Source organism: Gastrolobium bilobum, unplaced genomic scaffold (genome assembly GCF_033153095.1).
Source record: "Gastrolobium bilobum isolate Gb01-03AN ecotype WA unplaced genomic scaffold, APGP_CSIRO_Gbil_v1 utg1738, whole genome shotgun sequence".
In the NCBI taxonomy this organism is placed as follows: Eukaryota; Viridiplantae; Streptophyta; class Magnoliopsida; order Fabales; family Fabaceae; genus Gastrolobium; species Gastrolobium bilobum.
This window is the reverse complement of record NW_026898452.1, coordinates 265,814-292,646: the sequence shown is the minus strand read 5'-3', so window position 1 is coordinate 292,646 and position 26,833 is coordinate 265,814. Positions and strand designations below refer to the sequence as shown.

General features: G+C 34.1%; 5 protein-coding genes across 10 annotated transcripts in view; 3 read left to right on the top strand and 2 right to left on the bottom strand.

Annotated features, from left to right (window-relative positions):
• The first annotated feature begins 266 nt into the window (after positions 1–266).
• LOC133316464 (transcription factor DIVARICATA-like) lies at positions 267–3,193 on the top strand. Of its 6 annotated transcripts, none has more exons than XM_061518216.1 (3): positions 267–1,205; positions 1,536–2,068; positions 2,216–3,192. In XM_061518216.1, exons 1-2 carry the CDS (start codon positions 781–783, stop codon positions 2,032–2,034), a joined length of 924 nt encoding a protein of 307 aa, XP_061374200.1. In that variant the 5' UTR covers positions 267–780; the 3' UTR covers positions 2,035–2,068; positions 2,216–3,192. The 6 variants fall into 6 exon arrangements, with proteins under 6 accessions (XP_061374200.1, XP_061374201.1, XP_061374202.1 ...); XM_061518217.1 differs by having other exon boundaries at positions 2,290–3,191; XM_061518218.1 differs by having other exon boundaries at positions 2,294–3,190.
• Positions 3,194–12,695: 9,502 nt separating this feature from the next.
• LOC133316465 (glycerol-3-phosphate 2-O-acyltransferase 6-like) overlaps positions 12,696–26,833 on the bottom strand; it is a 91,129-nt gene continuing 76,991 nt past the window's right edge. Inside the window, exon 3 of the mRNA XM_061518221.1 lies at positions 12,696–12,705. The gene's annotated coding sequence lies outside the window, so the exon portion shown is untranslated. The remainder of the gene's footprint in view (positions 12,706–26,833) is intronic.
• Positions 14,146–14,648, bottom strand: LOC133316452 (1-aminocyclopropane-1-carboxylate oxidase 1-like). The gene is made up of 2 exons (XM_061518201.1): positions 14,548–14,648; positions 14,146–14,446 (listed from the first exon to the last, which is right to left on the bottom strand). The coding sequence occupies exons 1-2, from the start codon at positions 14,646–14,648 to the stop codon at positions 14,146–14,148; spliced, it is 402 nt and encodes a 133-aa protein (XP_061374185.1).
• Positions 16,131–19,183, top strand: LOC133316451 (uncharacterized). The gene is made up of 3 exons (XM_061518199.1): positions 16,131–18,226; positions 18,286–18,403; positions 18,497–19,183. The coding sequence occupies exons 1-3, from the start codon at positions 16,131–16,133 to the stop codon at positions 19,181–19,183; spliced, it is 2,901 nt and encodes a 966-aa protein (XP_061374183.1).
• On the top strand, positions 19,869–22,144 carry LOC133316450 (uncharacterized). Its single transcript, XM_061518198.1, has 6 exons — positions 19,869–20,036; positions 20,116–20,322; positions 20,403–20,495; positions 20,578–20,679; positions 20,752–21,063; positions 22,025–22,144. The coding sequence occupies exons 1-6, from the start codon at positions 19,869–19,871 to the stop codon at positions 22,142–22,144; spliced, it is 1,002 nt and encodes a 333-aa protein (XP_061374182.1).

Genomic DNA, 26,833 nt, shown 5'->3' with positions numbered 1-26,833 from the left:
CCTATCTCTCTCTCTCTTTCTCATCCTTTGTGCACTCTCACTCTCAGCCCCCACAAACATCCTCTGCACCAATCACAACTCAGACCCTTTGACCCTCTCTCTCTCTCTCTCCCTTCTTCCGTGTTCTATAGATCGCTGTCTTTCAATCAGTAGCTGACACATATCTGTTCACATTGTACTCCTTTTGCATTTGCTAGCTGCTCTAACAACCACTTCTTCTACTTCAACTCTTCTTAAAGTTGATAGCTTTTTGCTTTTCTAAATTCCCCTCTTCTCTGATTTTTCTTCCTAACAAGATTCTAGCACCAAAAAATATATATGTATCTTCTATGCTCTTGGGAACTGTCCCAATTATTGAGTGTCACTCCAATAACCTCAGGGGTTGGGAGAACCTCTGCACATTTTGGTGTCTATCTTGTAAATTTTTGATTAAGGGTTTTGCTTTTTCTTTTATCTTTTTTTTTTTTTTTTCTCATTTGGTTGTTTTTTTGTGATTATTATTTCCTCTTCTCTTAGATCTGAGTAGCTTCTTTACAAGGGTTTATGCTTTGCCCATCATCTTTCAAATTTGGAATTTTCCTGACTTTTTGGAAATAAAGCAACAGATTCCTTCCAAATGCTTATTTGATTATATGCTTCTTTAGCCATAAGAAGCTCTACTCCTCTGCATTTCCTCTCTGGGTTATCTCTCTCTCTTTGAACTTGTCATTGAGAGAGAGAGAGTTAGATTCTACAATATTGTTTTGACATGCTTGCTATGTACAATTGTTCTCTAGAACAATGAATAGGGGAATTGAAGTTCTCTCTCCAGCCTCCTATCTCCAAAATTCAAATTGGTTGTTCCAGGAAAGCAAAGGAGCCAAATGGACTCCACAAGAGAACAAACTGTTTGAGAATGCCTTGGCCTTTTTTGATAAGGACACCCCTGATCGATGGATGAGGGTGGCAGCCATGATTCCAGGCAAAACTGTAGGCGATGTGATTAAACAGTACAAAGAACTTGAAGAAGATGTGAGTGTCATTGAAGCAGGTTTGATCCCAGTTCCTGGGTATAGTACTAGTTCTTTCACATTGGAGTGGGCTAATGAACAAGGCTATGATGGGTTCAAGCAATTTTATAGTGTTGGTGATAAAAGGGGTGCTTCCACTCGGCCATCTGAGCAGGAAAGAAAGAAAGGAGTGCCATGGACTGAAGAGGAGCACAGGTAATTGCATGTCATAACCTATTTTTGGTTTATTTATTATATATTTGTTGAGTGTTTATAATGGAGGAAGAAGCATTGGTTTGCTAGAATGTAAAAATCTTTGTAGTTAATTAAGATGTTTCTTTATAGGTTTTTTAAGCTTTGGATAGATGATTTATATAGTTTGTTGAGTGCTTATAAATCAGGCTCTAGTTGATTAATACTTGATTTTTCCATGACAAATGCTTTTCTTGTTGGTTACTACTAGAATTTGCATATTTGCCTAAAGTCAAGGTGTTTGCTCTTTACCTATTTTAATGTGGGGATTGTTTGCTTATTAAACCACCACAGGCTATTTCTGCTTGGTCTCAAAAAGTATGGTAAAGGGGACTGGAGAAATATTTCTAGGAATTTTGTGACAACAAGGACACCAACTCAGGTTGCAAGTCATGCTCAAAAGTATTTCATAAGGCAACTTACAGGAGGGAAGGATAAGAGGAGATCCAGTATCCATGATATCACAATGGTTAATCTACCAGAAACAGAAACTCCTTCATCAGACAGTAACAGGCCTTCTTCTCCTGATCACTCAGTTAAGGTTGTGAATCCACAGCAGAATCAGAAATTTTCTTGCATGCTTAAACAAGAATATGACTGGAAATTACCACACAAAGGCATGCCAATTGTTTTCAACTCAACAAATAGAAACATGTTCATGGCACCATTGCATGGGATTTCTTCATGTGAATCTAAGCCACAGGAGCATAATTTACTCAGAGGCACTCTCCATGGGTGCCAGTTTTCACCTTACGATAATATCTTGCAAATGCAACCAATGCAACATCAATGAACCATGCATGTGATGCAGGGTTAGAGTTTTGAAGGTACTAAAATTCTTAACCTTATTCAGTGATGTTGGATTGCTTTATAGATGGTTTATGTGAATATGTTGAGGGGGACTACAATTAATTATTAGAATCTATAACGAGATTAGTTCATATCATGTTCTGATATTCAACTTCTGGGATTAGGTTGTCAAAGAGAAGTTAAGTTTGGGCTTGTGTACTACGATTTTCTGGTTACTTGTTTGGTAATTTGATTATAGTTAGATGGCAGATTTGAGTGATCCTGCATCTGATGTGCATCTTTCTACATAGGCAGGAGTTATCTACAGAATGCCCTGAGCAAGAGGAGTTATCTCTTAACTTTTTATGAGATGCTTCAAATAAGTATGCAGTTCCAAGTTCACAAGGAATTAAACAAAGGCATCAATCTTATTGATGTTAGTGGTGTCATTTGAAGCAAAAGAATATATTTGGGGTGCTAATTTTTATAAGCCTACATTAGGTGTGTATTTAAAGCCTTAAAAGTTAAAAGTGTGATTAGACCAGAAAGCTTTTTTAAATGTGGTAAGGAATTGGGCAGAGTTGTTGGTCCTCATGTACTATAAAGAAATGTGATTTATCATGAAGCATTTGATTTGAAACATAATGTCTTGGAACCACTAGTTCTACAAACTGGTGGACATTAAGATCCCAGCAAAAAGTCCACGATTCTGAAATAGGTCATTGTTTTATGTGCTACCCCTATTTGAGTCCACGAATTACTTTTGATTCTATGTAAGTTCAGTTAGTCTACAATTGATTATGTTGATGTTACGTGGAGAATGAATATTGATAGTGATTAAGAATTTTAATGCGCGGAATGATCAAAGTAAAGAATCATCCTCTCACCCTGGAGAAGAGTTTTGGTGCATCCGGAGTATCAAATCTTAACTGGTTCAAATCAATAAACATGTGACAATTAATCAGGAGAGAGAAGAGAAGACAGAATAAAAAAAATTATACAAGTGTCAATCTCTCAATGAAAAAAGTGTCAATCTCTCAATGAAAAGAGCATATGAAGATAGGAATACTAAGAAAATTTCCCTCACTCTCGTGCTTTTCTGGGCAAGTTGAAGTAGTTGATTTGTACACTAGGCCATGTCATCATATGGTTGGTCCGCAATTGCCAAGTCGCATAGCATTTTTTTCTTTTTCTTTTTCTTTTTTGTTTAGAGGATAGGTTATTTTACCTACTCTTATCTTGTCTACCTTTGCATATCTCTCTTAACACCGTTAGATTACAATCTCATCCAACAGTGAAGGTTTACAGAATAAAATAAATTTTTTCCCTCTTTCTTTCTCTTCACTGTCTTCCACACTTTCCATCTCCTCTCCTTTCTCTCTATCGATTTGTGTAATTTACAACTTGAATTTATATTTGAATTTAAATTTACGCAATGATTAATGGCAGGATAAATTTGTTGGATGAGTATAATTTTCAAAATTTCTTGAATATGATATAATTGAACATGACATAAACCAAAAAAATTTGAATCTAAATCCTTGAATCTGATATATTTCAAAATACATGATTACCGCAAGGTTTCTATTTTGCTGTTGAAATTTGAAATCGAATCAACTTATCTCCTTCTTCTTATTTTGTTTTTCACATTGAAGTGGGAAAATGATCTCTATTTTTCTATGTTACGCTCAACAACAGATCTACATGGTTCCATAACATAGAGCATTTGAGTTTGTTTCTTCTTGACACCCCATTTAAATTTTTTATGTAAAATACTCATAGCAATGGCTGGGTTGGATGAATTAAGAAAAAAGTTTGCACCTTTTTTTATGATGAAGTGCCATTGAAGGAGAGAGAAAGAGGAGGAGGGAGAAAGAGTGAGAGGCAATGGTAGAGAAAAAGGAGTAAAAGAGTTTATTTTATATTATAAATCTCCACCGTTAGATGAGATTGTAATCCAACGGTATTAAAAGAGATAGACAAAAGTACACAAAATAAGAATAACATATCTTTTGTTTAGGAATCCGAACACATATTTCTTAACACAACTACTTAAACCCCACCATTAGGTTAACCCTAGTGACTACATAGAATTTCTTCAAAGTGACACACAAACGTACTTTGTTGCCTTACTTAATTTGACTTAAAAAAAATATCATTTAGAGTCAATTTGCCTCTTAAATAAGTTAATGAAAATATATTAGTTTTCAAATTTTAATTAATTAAAATCGCTTATATTTTAAATCAAAATTACGATAAATAAAAAATTATATTCTCTTGCATGAGATTCATTACTCATGTTATAAAAAGATATGCTTCTTTTTTTTAAATAAAAATAAAAATTGATGAATCTCATTTTATTTGTCTCACAACATAAGATAATTTCTCTCCTACTACACGAGAAAAGTAAAGCTCATGATAAATATGAACAAACTATTTCTATTTTTGTTACAAACAAAAATTTCTATCACATTCACATAAAAATAAGTAGGTTTCACAAAAAATAAATTTTTTTTTTATAATGGATTTTATTGTCTTTTACATAAATGTGACAGGAAAAATATTTTGCACAAAAAAATAGAAAAATTAAATCCAGAAAATATATGTTGAAAAAAATATTTGTCCTTTTAAGTGACGTAACTTGTATCATCTTACTCTCATAAAGAGGTAAGACTTATATCTTTATTTATTTTTTTATCCATTCTCTTCCTCTTTATTTATCCTTTTCTCTTACTTAAAATGAGATACGTTTATATCATTTAAAATAACACATGCATATAATAATAGTGGAAATGTGGTGACTGGGATTGATGTCGAATAGAGGCAATAAATGAGAGTTAAACGATGACCGCAGAGGAAACTAGTGGCCACATTTTGAGCATCTCCTGCTGCACTGTATCCTTTTTTCACTTTGTTCTCCCCAAAAGCATCTAAGTATTTTCTCTTCGTTCTTTATTTTCTTCTCTTTGGACGTGGAACGTTTATTTTACTTTACAATATTTAGTGCGTGTCCCTGTCGCCATATTTCCTTCGGTGTCAAACGATGACTTGTTTTTCCCACATTAATCAGCTGTCAAGTCATTACTCAGGAAACCATAATGTCATGCTGCTACAGTGCTACTCAAATTCCAAATAATATTTATTCGTATGCCTTTCAGTGGGGCAATATGTTGGATTCTGTTGATCAAAAAGCAAAAACAAAAAACAAAAAATAAAAAATTAGAGGTGTTTCGGGTTGATGAATCTGGTTTGGCCTATCAAGCTAAAACCCATATTGGCCCAATATTTTTATTTTCGAAATATGTTAAACAAGATATTAAAAATGTCATCACTCAATACTAGGGGTAAAAGTGGGCCGGACTGAGCCAAGTTTTGTCCTGAAAAGTCCAAGCCTACGTCAAAAAATTTGAATTTAGCCTGGCTCAAGCCTAGTATGAGTCTAACTGTTAGCCTGGCTTGACCCGTTTATAAAAAAATAAATGGCCTGCCTTGGCCCGTTAGCCTGTTAATTTTTAACTTCCATGCAGAACCATGAATCAACTTTACAAAGTACTCAAATTCTGTTGCTACACCAAAAATCATAATTTCAACGTCCAAACAGAATTATGAATCATAACAAAACTCATACAATATGCATTTAATTCATTTTCAAAAATAAAATGCTCAAACTAAATAATATATATTTCATCAGATCCAACAAACAAATCCATACTATGTAAATTAAAATAACTACATGAATTCAACAAACACATCATGATGTTTGTAGTAAGTATAACATTTACCAAAATTCTTTTAATATATTCATATACACAATCAAACATGTTGAGATGTTGATTCCTCCTATATAAGAAATAAAGTAAGATTTCTATTAAAATATAATCGAATATAATTAAGTTATAAATAATTAAGTTATAAGATTTCTTTGAAGTTTTTTCAGTTATCTTCAAAGATAGTATATTATTTCAAACTAGGGCAAGCTTTCAAAGAAACCCAAGCATCGCGATTGCTGCCCTTTTCAATGGCGTTCCGAAATGCCACAAAAGGACAGAAAAATACTTGGCAAGAATATGCGAACTCGTTAACTCAACAAATCAGTTCAAAAACTCAAAGAAAACACAACTCGTTGGGATGGAGTTGAGAAGGGGCAATATCAAGATAATGAAGAACTTCTATCTAGAACTTAGAAAAGGGTAGTCAAATTCCAAGTTCCAAGAGTAAACACTTGTCCACAAAGAAAAGAGCATCCTCACCTTCTCCAAAAGGCGAGCAAACCCCTTCGTTTTCACTGGGGGCTTCAACCCCGAAGGAAGTAATTATTGGGTCATTAGAGAGAGATAAAGAACCTAATGCAAACTGCAAGGCAGCCAGATCATTTTCATAAGATGAATGAAGTCCTAAAGCTTCTTCATCCACCGACTCCAAGCCCATCAAGTTAGGCGGAGGAATGAAACGAGAAGCGGAAAACGAGCGGTAGGGTCAATTTCTTGGCATGTACTTGAAGAAAAGCCACAATTAGTCTCTAACTCGAAAATTGAATAAAAAGACAAAGAAGTATCATAAGCCAGTTGAGGACATAAGGATACTCTAATTCGCATAGAACCCGGCAAAGGAAAGAAAGGGGCTCTACGAGAATGCCTAAAACCCCCATAAGGAGAAACACAACTTTTTTCCCTCAAATCAAAGACATTTAACTAGTTAAAGAAATCTCTCTCACTCAAGATACCCTTTAATCTACCTTAAGTGTTCATTAAGCTCTTGTAGTAATTGAAGATGCAACTAACAGTAATAGAGAATCCAAGCAGCAACTAACAAGTTCAAAGAATACAGGCAAAGAAATAAGCATACAAGAAAGAGAAAGAAAGTTACTTGTAAATGTAATGAGATGACTTGGTAGCGCTTCGAAAGCAAAGAATGATGAGAACTTAAGATAGCGACAGTAGCGAGAAACGTTATGAAAGACCGATAAAAACAGGAAGTGAAAGAAGAAAGCCAAAGAAAAGAGAAGAGAATAAAGAGAAAGTGAAAGAAAACAAAAATGAAGTGATATACTAAGTTAAAGATGTTGTTTCGAATTTCGAAATCATGAAATGATTTCTCCTCGCACCGTTTTAAAAGACCAAGACTAATTAGGGAGTGACACATGGCATACATGACGTTCAACATTTAATATGACGTAACCATTCGATAGACACAACTTCTAAGGTAAAGACAAATCACAATATTAGCATCTCGGAGCACCCTTCCCTTGATACTCCGAGCTGGAGGGCTTAATGTTCCGGGTTGATGAACCCGGTTAGGCCCATCAAGCTAAAACATGCATTGGCCTAATACCTTTATGCCCGGAGTAACATGAGCCCGTATTAAGGGGCCATAGGCCATGAATTTAGATGGTCGGATTATAAGACAGGACCCCGGATCGTGCGTATACTTTTGTACTCTGTATTGATAAAACCACCACCCACATAACCGCTATGACAATTATGCATCATTGCGATAACTATTCCACATTCATTAGCAATAGCTGCAGGATAGGACCATTATAAATACTAAAATAGTACCAATAGAGATTATCCAGATTCATTCACTCATATTAAGCAGATACACTTAAAGTAGAACCTATATTTGGTGTTCATACTGAACAAAAGGGAATGAATTATGTAATATGTTTTTCACAAAATCAAGTCACATGAAAGGTTTTGAACTATTGATAGATAAATTAATATTTTGTCTTATTTTATTTTCTAATACTTTTTCTCTTTTATTTTTATTAATGTTAATTTATTTATTAATAATTAAAAATATTTCACATACTATAATAATGTCAAATCACGTACGAGAGGATCCATTCTCGAAATTATAAATTAGGAATAGGTTTAAATTTGCAATCTAATGCTTGACGACACTTTACTTAAAGGCGGCAATGTTAACTACATTCATGAGTTGTAAAATGTGGAGTGAAACTCAGTGCATGTTTGAATTATTTTTTTAAAAAATGATTTTTATTATTTTTAGAATAAAAAAGCTTATTTAATAAGGTCTATTTTATAAAAGTAATTCTAAAATTTATAGCAAATTTTTAATTTTTAGAATCAAATTTAAAAAATATATCTCGGTTGTTTTTATTTTATATTATAACTTTTAACTTTAAAAAAAATACATATTTCACTAATTACTCTACAAATTAGTTTTTTTTTAAAATAAAACATAATCAAATTAACATGTCTTTAACTACTTATCCGACATGATTTTTATTTTACTTTTTTCAAATGGGGTTTTGCCTTCTTATTGTTTGTTGTACTTCGGGTATCTATGTTACACCGTACTAATTAAGGAATCTCTCGTGAATAAGTCCAAAAAATAATGCTCGGTCAATCAATAAAGTTGATCTCCAATTCTCCTTCAATCACAATATTGAAAGCACAACTTCTTGGCAAGTAATTATATAACGGAGGCTTTCCAAAGAAGCAACATTTTGCTGAACTTTTTGGGCAGTTTGGTTGAAGATAAATTTTAAGAATACTAGAGAAATGTAATTACTAGGTATCTATAAGAAAAGTTGAATAGATGAGGAAGTTAAAAAAAAATAGTTTGGTTTGACAAAATTTTACCAGGAAAATATATGACAAAAAGTGTGTCAACAATGCTTTACCCGGATTTTTTCAAAAAACTACCCTCAAATCCGGTTTCTAAACAGTGCAAATTTCTATCTTTCTCAAAAAGCTATGCATTTCACATGGATGAGTTTTGGTCAAAAGCTGTTGAAATAAACATTGATTTTCTAAAAACCAAACTTCATTTGTCTAGAAAACTATTGAAAAGAATGGAACCAAACACCACCTTAATGATCTTATTAAATAAATAACTGGTATTCACCAAAATATTTTATGAGCTTTCCCTTAACAATCATTATGTTACAACTAATTTAACCAAATTTACTAGAATATTGTTGTTGCTATTTTAATTAATGAGTTATAGGTTGCAGATGCACTACCAGTCATGAGATATATTCTTTAATAAAGTTGAAATTCAAATTATAAAATAAATAAATAAATAATTACCCCAAAAAGCTAGTTTGTAATGTAAAAATGAGAAAACGCGACTTGATTTTAACAATTTTATAGATAAAAAGAAGGAAAAAAAGTATCTAATGTTACTTTAGATAAATTTATCTAATATTCATCAAAACGACGTCGTTTTGGAGTTAAAAAATTAAAATTAGAATGATAAAGACTATTATAACCCTGAAATAAATTAAAATTACAAAAACATCATAATTTTCGTTCCAAAACGACATCATTTCGGTGAACATTAAATAAAGTTATCTAAAGTAACTTTAGAAAACACAGACCGTAAAAAGAAACTCAGCGAGGGAAAAAAACATATAACACCTTATGAAAATATTGTGACGTACATCTTAACTTTGAATGGATCAGTCAACGACTTATACCAAATTGATAGTGAGTTACTAAAATTAAAAAAAAAATCTAATATTATTTTACTATATTCATGTTTCAAATTATTAACTAATAATAATCGAAATTTAATAAATTCTAAAGGACTTTTTGTGTATCATAAAATATTTTGACCGCCATGGAAAGCAATTCTTAATGCAGTATTTAATACTTTTAACTTTTAGTTAGTACAAAAGAGTAACATGCTTAAAAAAGTTGTGAAATATATAATATTGTGCCTTTTAATCTTTGGTTATGAGATGGACGTATCACATATTCCCCAATAAGCGTTGTATCTATTTCCAGAAATCCTAACGTGTGGACGCTAAGAAAAAGTAAAATATATCAAAATAAAACTATGGGAGGCATAAAACCTGTGATGCACCAACATTAATATGGATATGACATGATACAATACTCTGACACTTTAATTTTAAAAAATTAAATTTTGATAGATTAGGACATATTTTAATATTAAATAATATTTTTAATTTATGTAGTATATATTATATTTAATATTTAATAATTTAACAAAAAAAAAGATAAACTTGTAATACTTATCAATTTTGCAAAGAAATATAAAATATCATAAATATTTATATTAAATTCAATAAAATGATAAACCCAATTCAACGAGTCTAATAATTGGAACTAAAAATGCAAAGCAACATATCTTTTGAAAAAAATTTTAATTATAATATGTGATAGAGTGTTAGGAAATATTAAAATATTAAAAAATATCGAATATGACACATTAAATTTTTTAAAATATCAGTATATTTATAATGGGGAAGGATATTGTAATAATCAAGTTGTGTTACTACCATGTTACTACCAATCAATTTTACCGTTAGATCGATTATGTTGATCCAGCGGTTATATTTATTTTCATCTTTGTATGGTTATGATTCCCCATATTTAAAGTGAAAGCATTAAATATAGAAAATCATAACCATACAAAGGTGGAAATAAATATAAAGTATTAAATTTGAAAAATCATGACCATACAAAGATGAAAATAAATATAACTGTTAGATCAACATAATTAATCTAACGGTGAGATTGATTGGTAATAACATGATAGTAACACAATTTAGTTGTTAGAATATCATTTCTCATTTATAATATAAAACTATAAATTTCTTTTTGCTTTTGTTGTTGCTGGTATTAATTGTTGGCACTAAAATTGTTGTTGCTTTTGCAAACTTTGTGAAAGGCACAGTACCTATCATACTGCTTGCACCTACAGTTTTGGTCCCACCCACTAAAACCAAGAACTTACAAAGCAATAATGGCATCTAAAAAGTTTCTCCATGATAAATGTCATTTCAGTAAAGAAGCAACTTTCCTGTTATCAAAAAAAGAAGAAGCAACTTTCCTGCAGATGGAATAGGAGAGCACTTCTTCTACTTTATTCTATAGCTTGATCAAACTCTGGGATGTATAAAAGGGAACCGGTTACTCGGCGCAAGAGTGAGATAGAAGCAATATTAAAATCGGTCCGATTATTGATTCGGTTGAGATATTGGATCCTTTAATTAGTGGGTCATTGGTTTAATTATATGACTTGATAATTATATGCAATTTTATAATTTATATTAAAAAATTATAAATATACTCAAATATTTAAAAAAAATGATAAAAGTTTCAAATATTTTAATATAAAAAATAATAAATCACATATTATTATTCAATAAAGGATCAAACAAAAATATAATGATCGTGATACGGGCTTTAGGTTCAGAAAATGATATCTCTAACTATAAATCAAATCAAAATTTTCTGCATAGTGCATAATTGAGATAATATTAGTGATGTAGATACATAACTTATATAAGTCAATAAGCAAAAAAATATTCAAATATGTTCATTATTTTATTTTTTTTGAAACCGGGACGAATCACCGGCTAATCAACCGGGTCATCGATTTTCATGAAAATCGGCCGGTCGCACTTGGTCGCATCGATTTTGATGTACAATTGGTCTGTTACTTCAACTAAACCGATTATATGATTGATTTATCGATTTTTCAATCGACCCAGCCGGAACAGTCCAATTTTATTAACACTAGATAGAAGGAAGAGGGGGAGGCTCGGAGAGTCAAAGACAAGATAGAAAAGGAGGTAAAAAAAATTTAAATATTGCAATTTAAATAAAAAACACTAAAAAGTAGTGATTGAAACTCATTTACAAATCTATAACAATAAGTTATGTAGGGGCGTTTAGTTGAGGAGAAATTTTTTGAATACTAGGGAAATGGTTGGAAAGTGAGTTTGGTAGGAAAATGTAAAAAAAGTTGTTTAGTTAGACAAAATATTATTGGGTAAATTGATTAAAGTTTTGTAAGTCTATGTTTGGTTGAGTGTAAAATATTGATGGAAAAGTGGTATAAAACACTACAAGAAAAAATGTATATTGCGACCGAATAACTGAGGCGGTTTGCATTGAACTGCCTCCATATGATTTACAGAGGCGGTTTAGAAGGCGTTTTTACTGACCGACTGAAATTGAACAAATTACTGAGGCGGTTACTTTTTAACCGCCTGCTTTATTTGAATACAGAGGCGGTTTTAGAGGCGTTTGGACAGTTAGCCTCAAAATTATGTAATACTCAGGCGGTTATATTACAATCGCCTACAAATAACCTTATTTTAGGCGGTTTTGCACCTTTCGTATAGAAGTATTGAAAAAAAAACTGAATGTCTTTATTATATAAGAGGAATCGAACCTGCACCATCTTAGTTAAGAGACAGCGTGTAACCACTGATCCAACCAAAAAACATAAGCAAGAAATGCAATATTACAATGTTATTTTAAAAAGTTTTCGTTTCAGTTTCATTAGGCGGACTCATTTCCCTCCTTGTGAAAAATGAGAGTCACTTTTAATCTAGGGTTTAGGTCCTTTTTACCTTTTGTCTCTTAACTTTGTCGAAATTGAAAGCTCTTTTTTTACCGTTTCTCTCTGTGGTCACCGGTGATGAAGGACGTCAAGGTCACCAGTGGTGCTCCCTACCTCAGACACCGGAACCTGCTTGAAGAGCCCCTCTCATCATCAACTTGTGCGACTCGGTCAGGTGCCCTTGATGTCATAAACTTTGTCTTTTGTCTTGCATTCTCTATACCGATTGTTTTTGTTTTCCTTTTTCTCGTGTCCGAAATAGAGAACCTGCTTCATTTTTTTTTCTTTTTATTGTTTGTCCTCTAGCCACCCAATCTTTGTCTCTCTCTCTCTCTCTCTTCCTCTCCCTCTCCCTGACATAGTAGAGCAGAGAGCGAGCGAGGAAGAAAAACAAGAGCTATTGACCCAATTAGACGTAGAGGCATTAGTTCGTTTTGAACAGCTTCAATGCATGCCGACAATCAAGATACTTGCACACTGCTCCCTTATCATCTTGGGATATAACGTAAGTAAATAAGGCTAAACTGTATTGGTCTTTGTTAATGATTTTGTTTGGTTTTTATATGGTAATGAGTTATGGCCAAGGTTGACAAGCCTATTACTAGTATTTACTATTTATTTCTCCTAATTTAAGAATCATGATTATATCATTGGAGTTGATATGTTGATTTCAATTCATTTACTATTTTTCAATTAGACCACTTGGTAAAGTGCTGGAAATTCATTAGAATATTCTCTCTCAGTATACAGATGGCATCATTGTCATGAAAGCATGTGTAATGAACTAATGATGTTAACACAATCCAGTATGTTTAAGTTGAGGAATGAAGAAACTAATGAATGCTTACCTGGTATAAAGTTGTTGATTGCTCTGTATAGTGGGTAATGATTCTGTCTATAAGATGATGGTACCCTCTCAATGAGTTCCATGAATCTCTTAGGTCCCATATTTGGATAACTAGCACCAACTACACGTTACTGTTAGTTATCAGTTATATGTGATTATTAAAAATATGTGATTATTAAAAATGACCATAATAAAACGAAAGCAAGAAGAAAAACCATCTTTTTACTTCGGATCAGTTTGTGCTAAGTTCTGCTATGGTATTACTATCACTCTCAGTGCTTACAACATTGTAGCTGCAAGATGTGCTGCCGAATACTTGCATATGACAGAGGATGTTGAGAAGGGGAACTTGATTTATAAGATTGAGGTTTTCTTCAATTCTTGCATTCTTCATGGTTGGAAGGATTCTATTGTGACTCTACAAACCACCAAAGCATTGCCTTTGTGGTCAGAGGAGTTGGCAATTACCAGCAGATGCATTGAAGCCATTGCCTCAAGGGTCTTAAGCCACCCCTCAAAGGTGAGTTTGTCACATAGTCATTCACGAAGGGTAAAGGATGATAATGTATCTTACAATGGAATAGAAAGACTGAGACATAAGTCAACAAGCAAAGGATGGTGGGCTGAAGATTTGGCAGAATTGAGCATAGATCTTTATTGGAGAACCATGATAGCTATCAAATCTGGTGGCAAGACACCTTCGAATCTCATTGGTGATGCATTATAAATTTATGCATGTAGATGGCTACCAAATATCACCAAGAATGGACATGTCAAGAAGGAAGCTGAATCTGATTCTGATTCTGATTCAGCAAGTGAAATAACTTCAAAGCATCATTTGCTTTTGGAATCATTAGTAAGCTTGCTTCCACCAGAGAAAGGCGCAGTTTCTTGCACTTGCTCAACACTTCCACTTGCTCAACACTTTATTTCAATCTCCACCCATTTGCCATCTTTGTAGAATTCTAAACCAGGCACTTTGTCATCTTGGCGTAATAGTATGATACCACCTGCATCTGTGTGCTCTCTAAGTCCTCTCACTAATTCTGGTTGTAGAAATTGAGGGTACTTGGCCACTATTGTTCCCATAGCAGGTCCATTACTTTTAGAAAATGCTTCCATTATGTAATCTTTCTCCATAACAAGGTTTTCACTCATGAGCATTGCTAACTTTTTTGCCAACTTAATGAGTTCTTCAATGTACTCATCCACTGTTTGGCTGCATTTACATATATACTCAGGTAATTTGTTAAATAAATTACTCAAAAAATAGTTAACTAAGAACTTCTTAAAAGTTAACACAAAACTTATTCTATTTACCAGAAAAAAGCCCCATTTTCACAAGGTTCATGCACAAGTGCCATGGTTTCACCCTTCTTGTATCCATTCAGAGTGCTAAACTCTATCACAGGGATTGCCATATCTATTGAGCTAAATATTTGTTTGCTGAAGATAAATGAATGGAGGTGGTATATATAGTGCTAACAAAGATTTAAATCTATCTCAACACTGTAACTAAAGGCTAAATAAATAGTTTGAAATCTATATTTAGCATAGACTTAAAATGAGTGAACATTTTGTGCATTTGTGCCTTGAGAATGGAAAGTTCAACCCCATCTCGCTATTATCATGTGATCCTGTACATATTTTTCCTTGTATTTGTTGTGAGCACGGGTATTTGTTGTTTTGAAAGACCAATGAGATTTTTGTATTCTTATCAACTATTTGGTATTTTTTTTGTTCAAACTGATATGCTCTTTTTGTGAGCACATATTTTTTTTGTTCAAATAAAGTAGATAAGTAGGGCCAGGAGACATGTTTTTTTCAGGTTAATATTATGAAAAATAAACACTCTACCATAATAATAACTTGAGAAATAATATTTTTTCCTTGAATATGTTGTTTTCAGGTACGTGCAAAGGCTGTTACAGCTTGAAGCCACTTGTGCCAAGGCTGTCTTTACTTCTGTTAATTGAGGTTTGTCTTTTAATTCGTTGTGTGTGTATATATATTTTGTCTATTGTATGATGGAAGGGAAGTGATGAAGACAAAGAAAGAAATATAGAGAAATGGTGTCAATGTATATATATTTTTTGTTTCTTTTCTTATTTGTTTAGGAACCACACAATGTCTTATTCGTGCTTGTTCAACCTTTCTCCATTTCCCCTTCATAACTTTTATTAAATATTTCTTTGTTTTGAATTTTAGTGGCATCACTGGCATGATTACCCATTAACATCATTTTACTAATATTTTATGTATTGAGTTAGGAAATATTAGTAAAATTAGTAAGCCTTTCTTTGCTGTAAAAACTGTGAATTTGAGCAAAATACTTGTCTTATTTTCAGAGTGATGGATAAGTCTTGGATTACAAAACCGCAAAATTCAATTGAGTATAATGAAGGAGTTAGGAGATTTATTGATTTTGCTTTTCAACATAGTGCAATCGAAGGCAAAATCTTATGCCCTTGCTCGTCTTGTGGTTTTATAAAGTGGTTGTCAAAAGAAACAGTTTATGATCATTTGCTATGCAAGAAATTCCCTGAAGGATACACATTTTGGTTCTATCATGGAGAGTCAAATGTGATCTCAGCTACTAATATTGCTGGTCGAGCTGAGTCACAAGGTGCAGGAGACCAGAATGTTGATGTAGATCCAATATTTGACATGATCAATGATGCATTTGGCATAAATAGGCAACGTGACAGTGACGTTCAATTTGGGTCAGGGGAAAACATTTCCCAAGGGGGGGAACAAATTGTTTTCCAAATAAAGAAGTAAATGAAGACAAAGAATTTCTTGAATTAGCAAGAGATGGGGAACAACCATTATATGAAGGGTGTCATAAATATTCCAAGCTTTCCTTTATTGTAAAGTTGTATCATATTAAGTGCTTATGTAAGATGACTGACAAGTCCATGACTATGATATTAAAGCTTTTGCATGATGCATTTGAACATGCCAAGATTCCATCTTCATTCTATGAGGCAAAGAAGACTATCACCAAGTTAGGATTGAACTACCAGAAGATAGATGCTTGTCCAAAAAATTGTATGTTGTTTTGGGGAGCAGAAGATGAAGATAGACAAATTTGCAAGGTTTGTAAGACATCTAGATGGAAACCACCTGTTAAAGAATGTGAACGTACATGTTCTCAACAAGGAAGAAAGAAGCGTAATGTGGCTGCAAAAGTTGTTCGATACTTTCCCCTTAAACCACGCTTGCAAAGATTATTTTTATCAACGAAGACTGCTGAAGATATGAGATGGCATGCGATGCATGATAACATTGATGGCTTAATGAGACATCCTAGAGACTCTGAAGCATGGAAAAAGTTTGATGAGTTGCACACATCATTTGGTTCAGACCCACGAAATATACGACTCGGTTTAGCCACCGATGGTTTTAATCCTTTTGGTAATATGAGTGCTAGTTATAGTATTTGGCCAATCATTCTGATTCCGTACAACACCCCTCCATGGTTGTGTATGAAGTCGACGGCTTTTATTATTTCAACTATAATACCTGGTAAAAGAATGCCAGGTAATGACATTGACGTGTTCTTACAACCTTTGATCAAAGAGTTGAAAGAATTATGGCAGGATGGTGTTGATACGTATGACGCTTTCACACGGGAGATGTTCAAATTACATGCAGCATTGATGTGGACGATTAGTGATTTTCCTGGCTTAGGAAATCTATCTGGTTGGAACACATACACTGGTAAAGCATGCCCGTCATGCAACCTGGATTCTGAACCTTGTCGTCTTTATCATAGTAAAAAATGGTGTTTTATGGGTCATCGACGCTTTCTTGACCAAAAACATAGATTTAGATTGAACAAGGTTCGGTTTAATGGAAAGCAAGATGTGCGTAATCCTCCAAGGTTGTTGTCTGGTTGTGAAATACTTGAACAAGTTGCAAATATTAATGTGACATTTGGTCGAGCACCCGAAGTTAGTGGAAGAAGAAAAAGAGGACGCACTAGTGACCGTGATGCACATGGCACCACCCAGCAATGGAAAAAGAAAAGCATATTTTTTGAACTTCCATATTGGAGGCATAATTTATTGCGTCACAATCTTGACATGATGCACATTGAGAAAAATGTGTGTGATAATATCATTTACACATTGCTTAATGATGCCTCTAAGTCAAAAGATCATTTGAATGCAAGAAAAGATCTTGTAAGAATGGGTTGTAAGCATGACCTTTGGCCAGATGAGAATGGAAAATATCCTTTAGCAATATATGCAATGACTAATCAAGGAAAGAAGATGTTCCTAACAACATTGAGGAATATCAGTGTACCAGATGGTTATGCAAGCAACATTTCTAGGTGCATTGATGTCGATTCTATGCGGTTGAATGGAATGATGAAAAGTCATGATTGTCATATATTGATTGAGCAATTACTGCCATTGGCCACACGAGTAGCATTGCCTGATAATGTCTCAAGCATTTTAATTGAGTTATGTTCATTCTTCAAACAAATGTGCGACAATGTGTTGAATGTTGAAAAATTGGATTTATTGCAACGTCAAGTGGTGGTCACCCTATGCCATATGGAAATGTTATTTCCTCCATCGTTCTTCACAGTCATGGTTCATTTGATTGTTCACCTTGTTGAGGAAGCTAAGCTTGGAGGTCCTGTGCACTATCGATGGATGTATCCTATTGAGAGATACTTAGGACAACTGAAATTATATGTCCGCAACAGAGCTCGACCAGAAGGGTCTATAGCACAAGGTTACCTAATGCAAGAAATTCTAACATTTTGTTCAAGGTACATAGATAATATTGAGACTCGATGGAATCGACCTGGGCGGGTCGATGATGTACCTAATGATGCGCAAGATAAATCACAGATGGATGAAATCTTTCCCCGAGTAGGAAAGCCAATCGGTGCATCATCATATTTCAATCTTACATCAATGCAGAGGTTGCAGGCTCATAGACATGTGTTGACGAATTGTCCACTTGTTGAAACATACGTCCAGTAAGTGAACCTCAATGATTTTTTTAAGCATGCTATTGTTATTCATGTTATAATTTCAGTTATTTATTTAGGGAGTTTCGGAGAGACGTGAAGAGGAAACTAAGAAGGACTAATCGAAGTCAAGCTGAGATAGATAAACGGGTTCATAGAGAGTTTGTTGATTGGTTCTCTAAACGTGTAGGTATTTTATTGCACAATAAAGGTCAACAATATTTATACTTCACGAATAAAATTGCACGGTGCTAACATTATCACTTTTTTGTGTTGTAGATTCCTTTAGATGTTAAAAATATTAGAGAAGCAGACAAAGATATTATGTTAACCCTTGCCCACGGTCCTATGTATGAAGTAAGAAGGTTCAGTGCATATAATGTGAACGGATTCAAATTTCGAACATTGGATCGAGATAACAACCTGAAAACACAAAATAATGGGGTTTTTGGAACGTTTGACACAAGAAGTTATTCAAGCACAAGAGATGACCAAATGATATGTGGAGGAGTCCCTTACTATGGGAAATTGGTTGACATTATTGAGATTAACTACAATGGCTTGTTTACTGTGCCCTTGTTTAAATGTCAATGGGCTGATACAACTACTCACAGAGGGCATAAAAAAGATAAATTGGGTTTTACCCAAATTAACTTTTCAAAATTGATACATACTGGTGAGAAAGAGGATGATGAGCCGTATATTAAAGCTTCTGAAGGTCAGATGGTTTTTTATGTTGATGATGAGAAAGAAAAGGGTTGGTGCATACCTGTCCATGTAAAGCCTCGAGACTTGTATGATATGGGCGAAGATATCATGACAACCACTGACCTATTCCCAACACAGAACTTAGACCAAATTTTAGTTGATGACAGATTAGCTCTAACATTATCAAGACCTGCCATAGATGATGACACTCCAAATTTGATAGATATTCACAATGAGGATGAAGATTTAGACATATGAATTTTTTGTTTAAGGAGTAGGTTATGTCTAGTTATATACACATGTAGCATGTTGTTTTTCTTCCTTATGTTTTTTTTTGTATTGTTATGTATGGATTTCTTTATATGATATGTTATGTTTGTGTGTTATTGTTGCTTGATATTGCCATTCAATATCGTGATGCTAACATACTATGAACTTTTTCCACTAGATATTGAAATTGGATGATTTGTAAATACGTAAATATATGTTTGCATGTTATATTTTGGACAAATGCATTAGGTGAAATGCCGCGTACAAGGAGATTCGCTCCAAGAAAAACTTCAACAACCTCTACAACTCCTACCTTGCAAACACAAAATGTATAAGCCAATGAGAACATAGGAAATGGGGTTGAAAGTGTGGAAACACAGCCACGTGAAGTACAAAGCCAAGGAGATCAAGTTTCTAATGAATCTACTCAACAAAATGAAAGCCAAACTTCCTACCGGCCCAAGAGGGTGTGCAACAATTATTGGGTGGTTGATGTTATAGGTATACCATATAACACATATATTGACTCTCTTTTTCATGTTTGTTTATGTCATAAATTATTGTCTCACTAACAAAAATCACATGAGTATATGTTATAGATGAACAAGGAAGGGTTAACGAGGAAAAATTGCGCATTAGGGACGTTTTGGTACTTGCAGATAACAAGCTTGTGATGGTGCCATGGAGTGAAGAGAAGCAGCCTGTTTCTGATGCTGCTGCACTATTGAATGGCTTTTTAGGACATCTTGCATGTAACACTAATATGTTCCCAATATGTTTCGATAGGTGGCCTCATGTACCTCCAAACTATAAGAAGATTGCTTGGGAGAAGACCATAACGGTATAAATGTTCTTTCAATTTCGTTTACTAAGCTGAAATTACAACCCATTTATTTTGTTTTATATTATCCATATTGCAGAAAAAGTTTAATGTTTTCCTGGATTACCACCACGATTATTGTATGGGAAGTATGGGAAAGAAATGGAAGGATAACAGATGGAGGCTATGCAATTATTATTATCATAAAGATCGAAGTTATGAGCAAAACCTTGAGAATTATCCTGATGGTCTGACTAGAGAACAATGGGCTGGTTTTTTGCAATATAAGTTAAGTGATAAAGCCAAGGTAATGACATAAGCATGTATATATTTGCCTAATTTGGTTAACTTCACCTCATTTTAAATAAGCTTTGCTGGACAATGCAGAAATACAGTGAGATAAATACTAGAAATAGAGCAAAGCAGACCATTATGCATACACTTGGATCAAAAAGCATTGCAAGGACAAAATACGACCTGGTACTTATGTGAATTTCAAATCTTGTAATCTATTTCTGATTTGTGAATTTAACTAACATTTACTATACTGACATTGCTTTAGGAACAAAAACATGGACGCAAATTTAGTAGGGGGGAAATGTGGGCCATTTCGCATACGAAAAAGGATGGCAATATTCTGTGTGAAGAAGCTAGAGAAAAGAATGTATGTATTTTGTTGGTATCTTAGGAAGCTATAGTAGAGTTGCTAAATTAAATGTTTGACATTTTGTTGTAGGACGAATTACAAGCAGAGATAGAGGAGATAACTTCTGAAGATGAGGCATTTGAGACAGTGTTGGGGAAGGAGCACCCGGGGCGAGTTAGAGGAAAGGGGTATGGGGTGGTTATAACTCAAATGCGTAAGCGCCGTTGCACTTCTGCATCATCTTCGTCTGCTGGTCCTTCGCAAGCAGAGTATGATGCTCTCAAACAGGAACTTGATTGTTTAAAAGGAAAAATAGGAGAATTTGACTCCATGAAAGCACAAATGGCTTCTATTATGCAACATTTGAATGCTCAACAGGCTTCTCATATTTCCTTAAATGAGGTAAATCTTGGGTCATAATTTCCTACATACTTTGGAATTAGAGTTGGTTCAATTTGTGTTGGCTATGTATGGACATCAATAATTTTTTTCAAGACTATAGATTTTTTGCATATATATTTGTTTCATATTTATGTTCTGCAGTGCTGATTGGTATTGTTGATGATATAGTAGTATAAAATGCTATTGTTTAAATTCTGCCTTTTTGTTCAGAATTTACCTTTGTAGTTTGTAACTCTTTTCTCCACATTTCCTAGCAAACTCTAGTCGTGAGTGCTTTTATTGTGTAGTTAACAAATCATGGCACAGGGAAGGTGTACCCACAGTGCATGCACACTCTCCTCCACATGCATGCATATGGTATTTCATTTATCATTCATCTGGATTTTGTCTTGTCGCCTTGGTTGAGTCAATTTGAAGTCTTACATTCCCTTTTAGTGACATGAAAATCACTTTGTTGAAATGGATTTCTAGACTGTAGTTATGGGGTTGTGATTTTTCTTTTATTTATTTATTTTTAGATAAAAATGGGGTTGTCGTTTTCCTATGTTAACTAGCTGATGTGTCATTGCATTGAAAGTGCTTAATATGATTTTTTTTTTTAAATGTCATTTACGTTGGAATGCTTCTAGTTTTTATGAATGTGCCCATCTCTTAGTGCCAACGGACAGAGAATAAGTCCAATTCTATTGAGCTGTTTCTTGAAATTGAACCTTTTTGGATATGCACGGTTGATTACAACTTCATAAATTTGCTGCTTATTGATTTAGATGATTTTTCATTGATTTACGAGTAAATTTTTTTTTCTTTTTGGCTTTTGAATTTGGTTCAAAATTATAATCGGGCATTGCAGTTTTTTTCATTAATTATAATCATACAAGTCTTTGCACTTTGTTAAATTCATTGACAGATATATCAGGTTTATCATGGATAGTTATAGTGATTTTTTCCCCCAATGTATCAGGTAGCAGATATGGGTTCTCCCGGGGTTAGAAGATCTTCTCATGCAAGTTATGACCCAAATAATGAAGGACCGGATCCACCCCATCAAATTCCACCTCCACCACCACCACCTCAAAGTTGAATAGTTGATGTAGTCATTGATGTTGGATCGATAGTGATATTGCTTTCTTTGTCATTATCATGTTGGATTTTTTGAAGACTTTTCCATAATAGTTTAGACATTTTTTATGGTTGTTAAACATTTTGTTGTATGATTTTGGTTAATGTATGCAATTATGGCCTTTTAATCTTGTTATGAATTTATATATATAATACTTTTAATTCAAGGATATTAAAATTGTATGTTCAAATGCAACAATTCAAAAAAAAAGAAGATTAAATGCACTAGCTTTTGGATGGTTATAAGTAAACGTTCACTAACAAAATTAGATAATTATATAAAAAAAAATATTATATAAATCACAGGCAGTTCAAAAACTGCCTATATATGCCAAAGGCTTTAAATATTAATTCAGCCTTTGATAGAGGCAGTTTAAAAAACTGCCTTAGAAATAGGAACAGAGGCCAACGTAACAGCCCAGAATTTATATGCACGCGGTTTCATAAACCGCCTAAAAAAGACAACATATATTAAACACAGGCGGTTCCATAAACCGCATAAAAATTGCTCCATATGTTATACACAGGCGGTTCATAAACCGCCCTTGATATCGCAGCAGATTCTTGTTCGGCTAACTGAGGCGATAATAACCGCCAGTTGTTACGCCTCTATTTAATCGTAAGCGGTTGTGCCAGCGCTTTATATTAACCGCCCTAGATAGCCTTTCGACAGTAGTAACTGAGGCAGTTATGGAACCGCCTGTCGTATCAATTAAAGGCGGTTATAACCGCCTCAGAATACTATTAAAACCGCCTCAAAATAGAAAGTTTCTTGTAGTGAAATGACAAAAGTAACTCTTTTTAAATTTTGAAAATTGACAAAAGTAAATTTGGTAGAGATGTGCAATGTGATAAGGTTAGGTTAAAAAAAGTATATGAGTCACATCTCTTATTTTCTTCTATCAATTTCCCCAGCCAACTTACAAATACCACATTGTAAGTGCCATTTTTTATCTTTGTTTATCGTCAAATTTTACTCACAATTGATGAAGGATGGGCAAATTGATTTGCTTGTAAAATTTTTGAAAACCATAAACCAAATATGGTGAAGACAAAATGCCACTTACTAATGTCTATCTATCTTATAGAAATACTCCAATCAAACGCACTCTATATATTGATTTAAGCACAACAGCTTATGCATAAAAAGAGGTGCACTTGGCCTCTTGTTGTACTTAAAATTATGCACTACCAGTTGTGCTCAAATCTATCCGTAACTTGTTATTTTAGGTTCATAAATATGTTTTAAATTACTATATTTTTATATTTTTTATTTAAATAACAATATATAAACTTTTTACCGAGAAAAGGAAAACCGAATACTAAATCAGAAAGTAAAATCAGTATACGGTCAATGGGATTGTCTAACATAGATGCCATTCTTGACATGAGTATAAACTTGGACAATCAGCAAGGTTGAAAGCAGCTATCCTGAAGAAACAAAACTCACAGGAAAAAAAAAATAGAACTATGATAATGCACTAGGCTGTTTTTTAATAAACAAAAATGGGAGTTGGGGAACGAGACATTGACCATTGTGACTTAATAGAAATCGGACTAACCGATTCGACCACTAAGGTGGTGTTTGGTTGGGTGGATTTTGAAATAAATTCATGCAAATGAAGTTGGCTTTCCTCAAAGCATGCGTTTGGTTGAGAGTGAATTGGGTGAATACCTAGGCAAGATCAATGCCTACCATTCTCATTTTTGTGCCATTTTCCTATGCTTCTGCACTGTTCAGAATCCATTGTAGAAGGTGGTTTTTTAAAGAAACCTGGCTAAATCACGTAGAGCCACAATATATGAGACCACAATACCCTCCGATCTTATCTTGATTGTGTGGTCACCAGCGTATTTGAGTACATACAAACTGATTCAGCTAAGCTTCGTTGGGTGTGTTGAAAACCACTTTTCCACTCGGTGACCGGAAGAAGTGACTTTGCACGGTGGGGGAGAACTGAGTGTTGGTTTGTGTGGTTGAAGGTGTTAGCCTAAAAAAGCTGTTTAACACTCACAAATAACTCTGGACCTGGGCTTCTATTTATTTATGTTGACCCCTTTTTCTGCATGGTTGATGAACGGGTGATGATTTCTGGATTATTGGCAGGGGTAGTAGCCATGGCGGTGGGGAATTTAGGTGTCGAAGAATTGGGGAAAAAAAAGAAGAGAGATAAGAAAATTTGGTGAGAGAAGAAACAAGGTTATTTTCATAAATGTTACTTTTTTTTCTATCTATATTTTATCTACACCCAAACATAGACTTTATAAAAGTTACCTAATTTTCCTATCTAAATTTTTTCCAACCAAACAACTTTTTTTACATTTTCCTACTAAACTCACTTTGCAACCATTTTCCTATCAATTACATTTCCCTAGTATTCAAAAATTTTATCCTCAACCAAACGCCCCCTAAGAGTTTTGTGGCCTCAGTGTTGTGTATTTTGAGGTCATTACGTTAAAAGTTAATTTAAAAAGTGAGAGTGCTTAATATTTTATCAATTTTATATTAATTGCTCGTACATTTAATATGAGATTCGTAACATTATTAGTTGTATAAACAATTGACGTGAGATTTATAAGATTTTGAATACTTGAATCTTTTGAAATAACTTTTGATGTGATAATCTAAAGATTTGTAACACTGAACAAAGTGTTACGTAACATAACCAAACTCAATAACATTTGTAGCGAGTTTGATAATATGACATTTGGGCAAAAAAAAATTTTAACCCTTGTGACATTTTGGCATTTTTTATTCAAAATAATGGCACAATAATCAATGTCCCGTTGGGGAAACTTTGACATGCTAAAAACAGTATGAGTTGTTATTTGTCTGATTTTCGTAGGCAATTTGACTGTGGAATTCCTTATTGTGTTTTCATTTTGCTGCTCTACAATAAGTTCAATTTAAATAAATATTACATAAATATCTGTGTCGTCCTTTATGTTGATTAATATTAAGATAATGGCGAAAATAAAGTAACCAAAGCAGGGGATGCTTGAATCTTAAGGGCGTGTTTGGTACAGGAGAAATTTTTATTTGTCCGAGAATCTCGATTTTCAAAAATATGATTTTTGCATTCAGTTTACGATATTATCTGAAAATTTAAAATTTAAAAAAATTCAGTTTTCCAGGAATCCCTCAAAATCTCGCATAACAAACGCCCCCTTCCAACAATACCAAAATAAACAAAACCTGATTTGAGTTAAAATAACTTCATATTACTGCAAAAAAAAAAACTCATTTATGTTGGGGATATGGGCGAGCAATTTTTTCCGTGTGCTTGCGGGATTAATCTCGTGGGGTTTAATATTCTGGCTCTGTAGCATTAACATCCCCTGTGGTGAATGTTTAAAAGTTTAAGCTCTCAATGTGGAGTACGATGGTAATATACTAATATACTAAGTTTAAGCTCTCACGTATGATTTTTAATGACAAAACAACGGAATAAAATTTTAATTAGTTTTAATGACAAAATTATAATTTTTAACTCCGCCCATGTGTGCTTGCATGCATGGCCTGTCCCAAGCATAAAGGAGGAGGGTTGGCGTCAGGTGTTGTGAACCGGCCGTAAAAAACAGCTATATTTTTATGTGATAAACCTATATGATTTTTCGTTGGGGCGTACCCTTCATAGCGACGCGTTGCATCGGGCCCCGGGTGTAGCGAAAAATGGATTAGGGTCCTTGCCACAAGGCAAGGCGCTGCATCGGGCCCGGGGTGTAGTGAAAAGTGGGCTAGGGTCCTTTCCCCAAGGCAAGGCGCCAGGTCTTCACCCGGATTCGGTGAGAAGTATGCCAGGGTCCCAACACGCAAATGGGCGAGCGTGGCGGGCAAGCACAGCCCAGGGGTTAAGGATGAAATTGAGAAGTTGGAACATAGGAACCTTAACGGGTAAATTGAGGGAGTTGACAGATATTTTTGCTAGAAGGAAAGTGAATGTTGTTTGTTTGCAAGAAACTAAGTGGGCTGGAGAAAAGGCCAAGGAAATGGATGGAACTGGTTTCAAGTTATGGTATACAGGTGCTAACAAGAGTCGAAATGGTGTTGGAATTATGATCGATAAAAGTTTCAGAGATAAAGTTGTGGACGTCAAAAGGAAAGGCGACAGGATTATTCTGGTTAAGCTTGTTGTGGGTGATCTAATCCTGAATAGCCTCAGTGTGTATGCACCCCAAGTTGGATTGCAACCAATTGATAACAGCCAATTTTGGGAAGACTTGGATGAGGTTTTGAGGGGAATACCTCGAGAGGAGAAGATTTTCTTAGGAGGAGATCTAAATGGTCATGTTGGTAAAAGCAATGGAGGTTTTGATAGAATTCATGAAGGTTTTGGCTATGGGACGAGAAACGAGACTGGAGAAGATATCTTGAATGTTGCACTAGCCTACGATTTGATGCTAGTGAACACCTTTGTTCGAAAAAGGGAGTCACATCTAATCACTTATCATAGTGGCCAAAATTGTAGTCAAAATGATTTCTTTCTGGCTGGAAGAGAACATAGAACTTCTTGTGTCAACTGTAAGGTCTATCTTGGAGAGTGTGTCGCTATGCAACATAAGCTGGTAGTCTTGGATGTTCGGTTCAACAAAGTACTTACAATGAGGAAGAGAGCTCAGAACCCAAGGATAAGGTGGTGGAAGCTTAAGA

Bases quoted from the DNA above. Each gene is read 5' to 3' on its own strand.
- LOC133316464 (XM_061518214.1), top strand. From the start codon at position 781: ATGAATAGGGGAATTGAAGTTCTCTCTCCAGCCTCCTATCTCCAAAAT. The intron at 1,206-1,535 runs GTAATTGCATGT...AAACCACCACAG, and splicing joins TGGACTGAAGAGGAGCACAG to GCTATTTCTGCTTGGTCTCA.
- LOC133316452 (XM_061518201.1), bottom strand. From the start codon at position 14,648: ATGGCAATCCCTGTGATAGAGTTTAGCACTCTGAATGGATACAAGAAG. The intron at 14,447-14,547 runs GTAAATAGAATA...ATGTAAATGCAG, and splicing joins GAAAATGGGGCTTTTTTCTG to CCAAACAGTGGATGAGTACA.
- LOC133316451 (XM_061518199.1), top strand. From the start codon at position 16,131: ATGACTGACAAGTCCATGACTATGATATTAAAGCTTTTGCATGATGCA. The intron at 18,227-18,285 runs GTAAGTGAACCT...TTATAATTTCAG, and splicing joins CTTGTTGAAACATACGTCCA to TTATTTATTTAGGGAGTTTC. The intron at 18,404-18,496 runs GTAGGTATTTTA...TTTGTGTTGTAG, and splicing joins TTGATTGGTTCTCTAAACGT to ATTCCTTTAGATGTTAAAAA.
- LOC133316450 (XM_061518198.1), top strand. From the start codon at position 19,869: ATGGTGCCATGGAGTGAAGAGAAGCAGCCTGTTTCTGATGCTGCTGCA. The intron at 20,496-20,577 runs GTACTTATGTGA...ACATTGCTTTAG, and splicing joins CAAGGACAAAATACGACCTG to GAACAAAAACATGGACGCAA. The intron at 20,680-20,751 runs GTATGTATTTTG...ATTTTGTTGTAG, and splicing joins AAGAAGCTAGAGAAAAGAAT to GACGAATTACAAGCAGAGAT.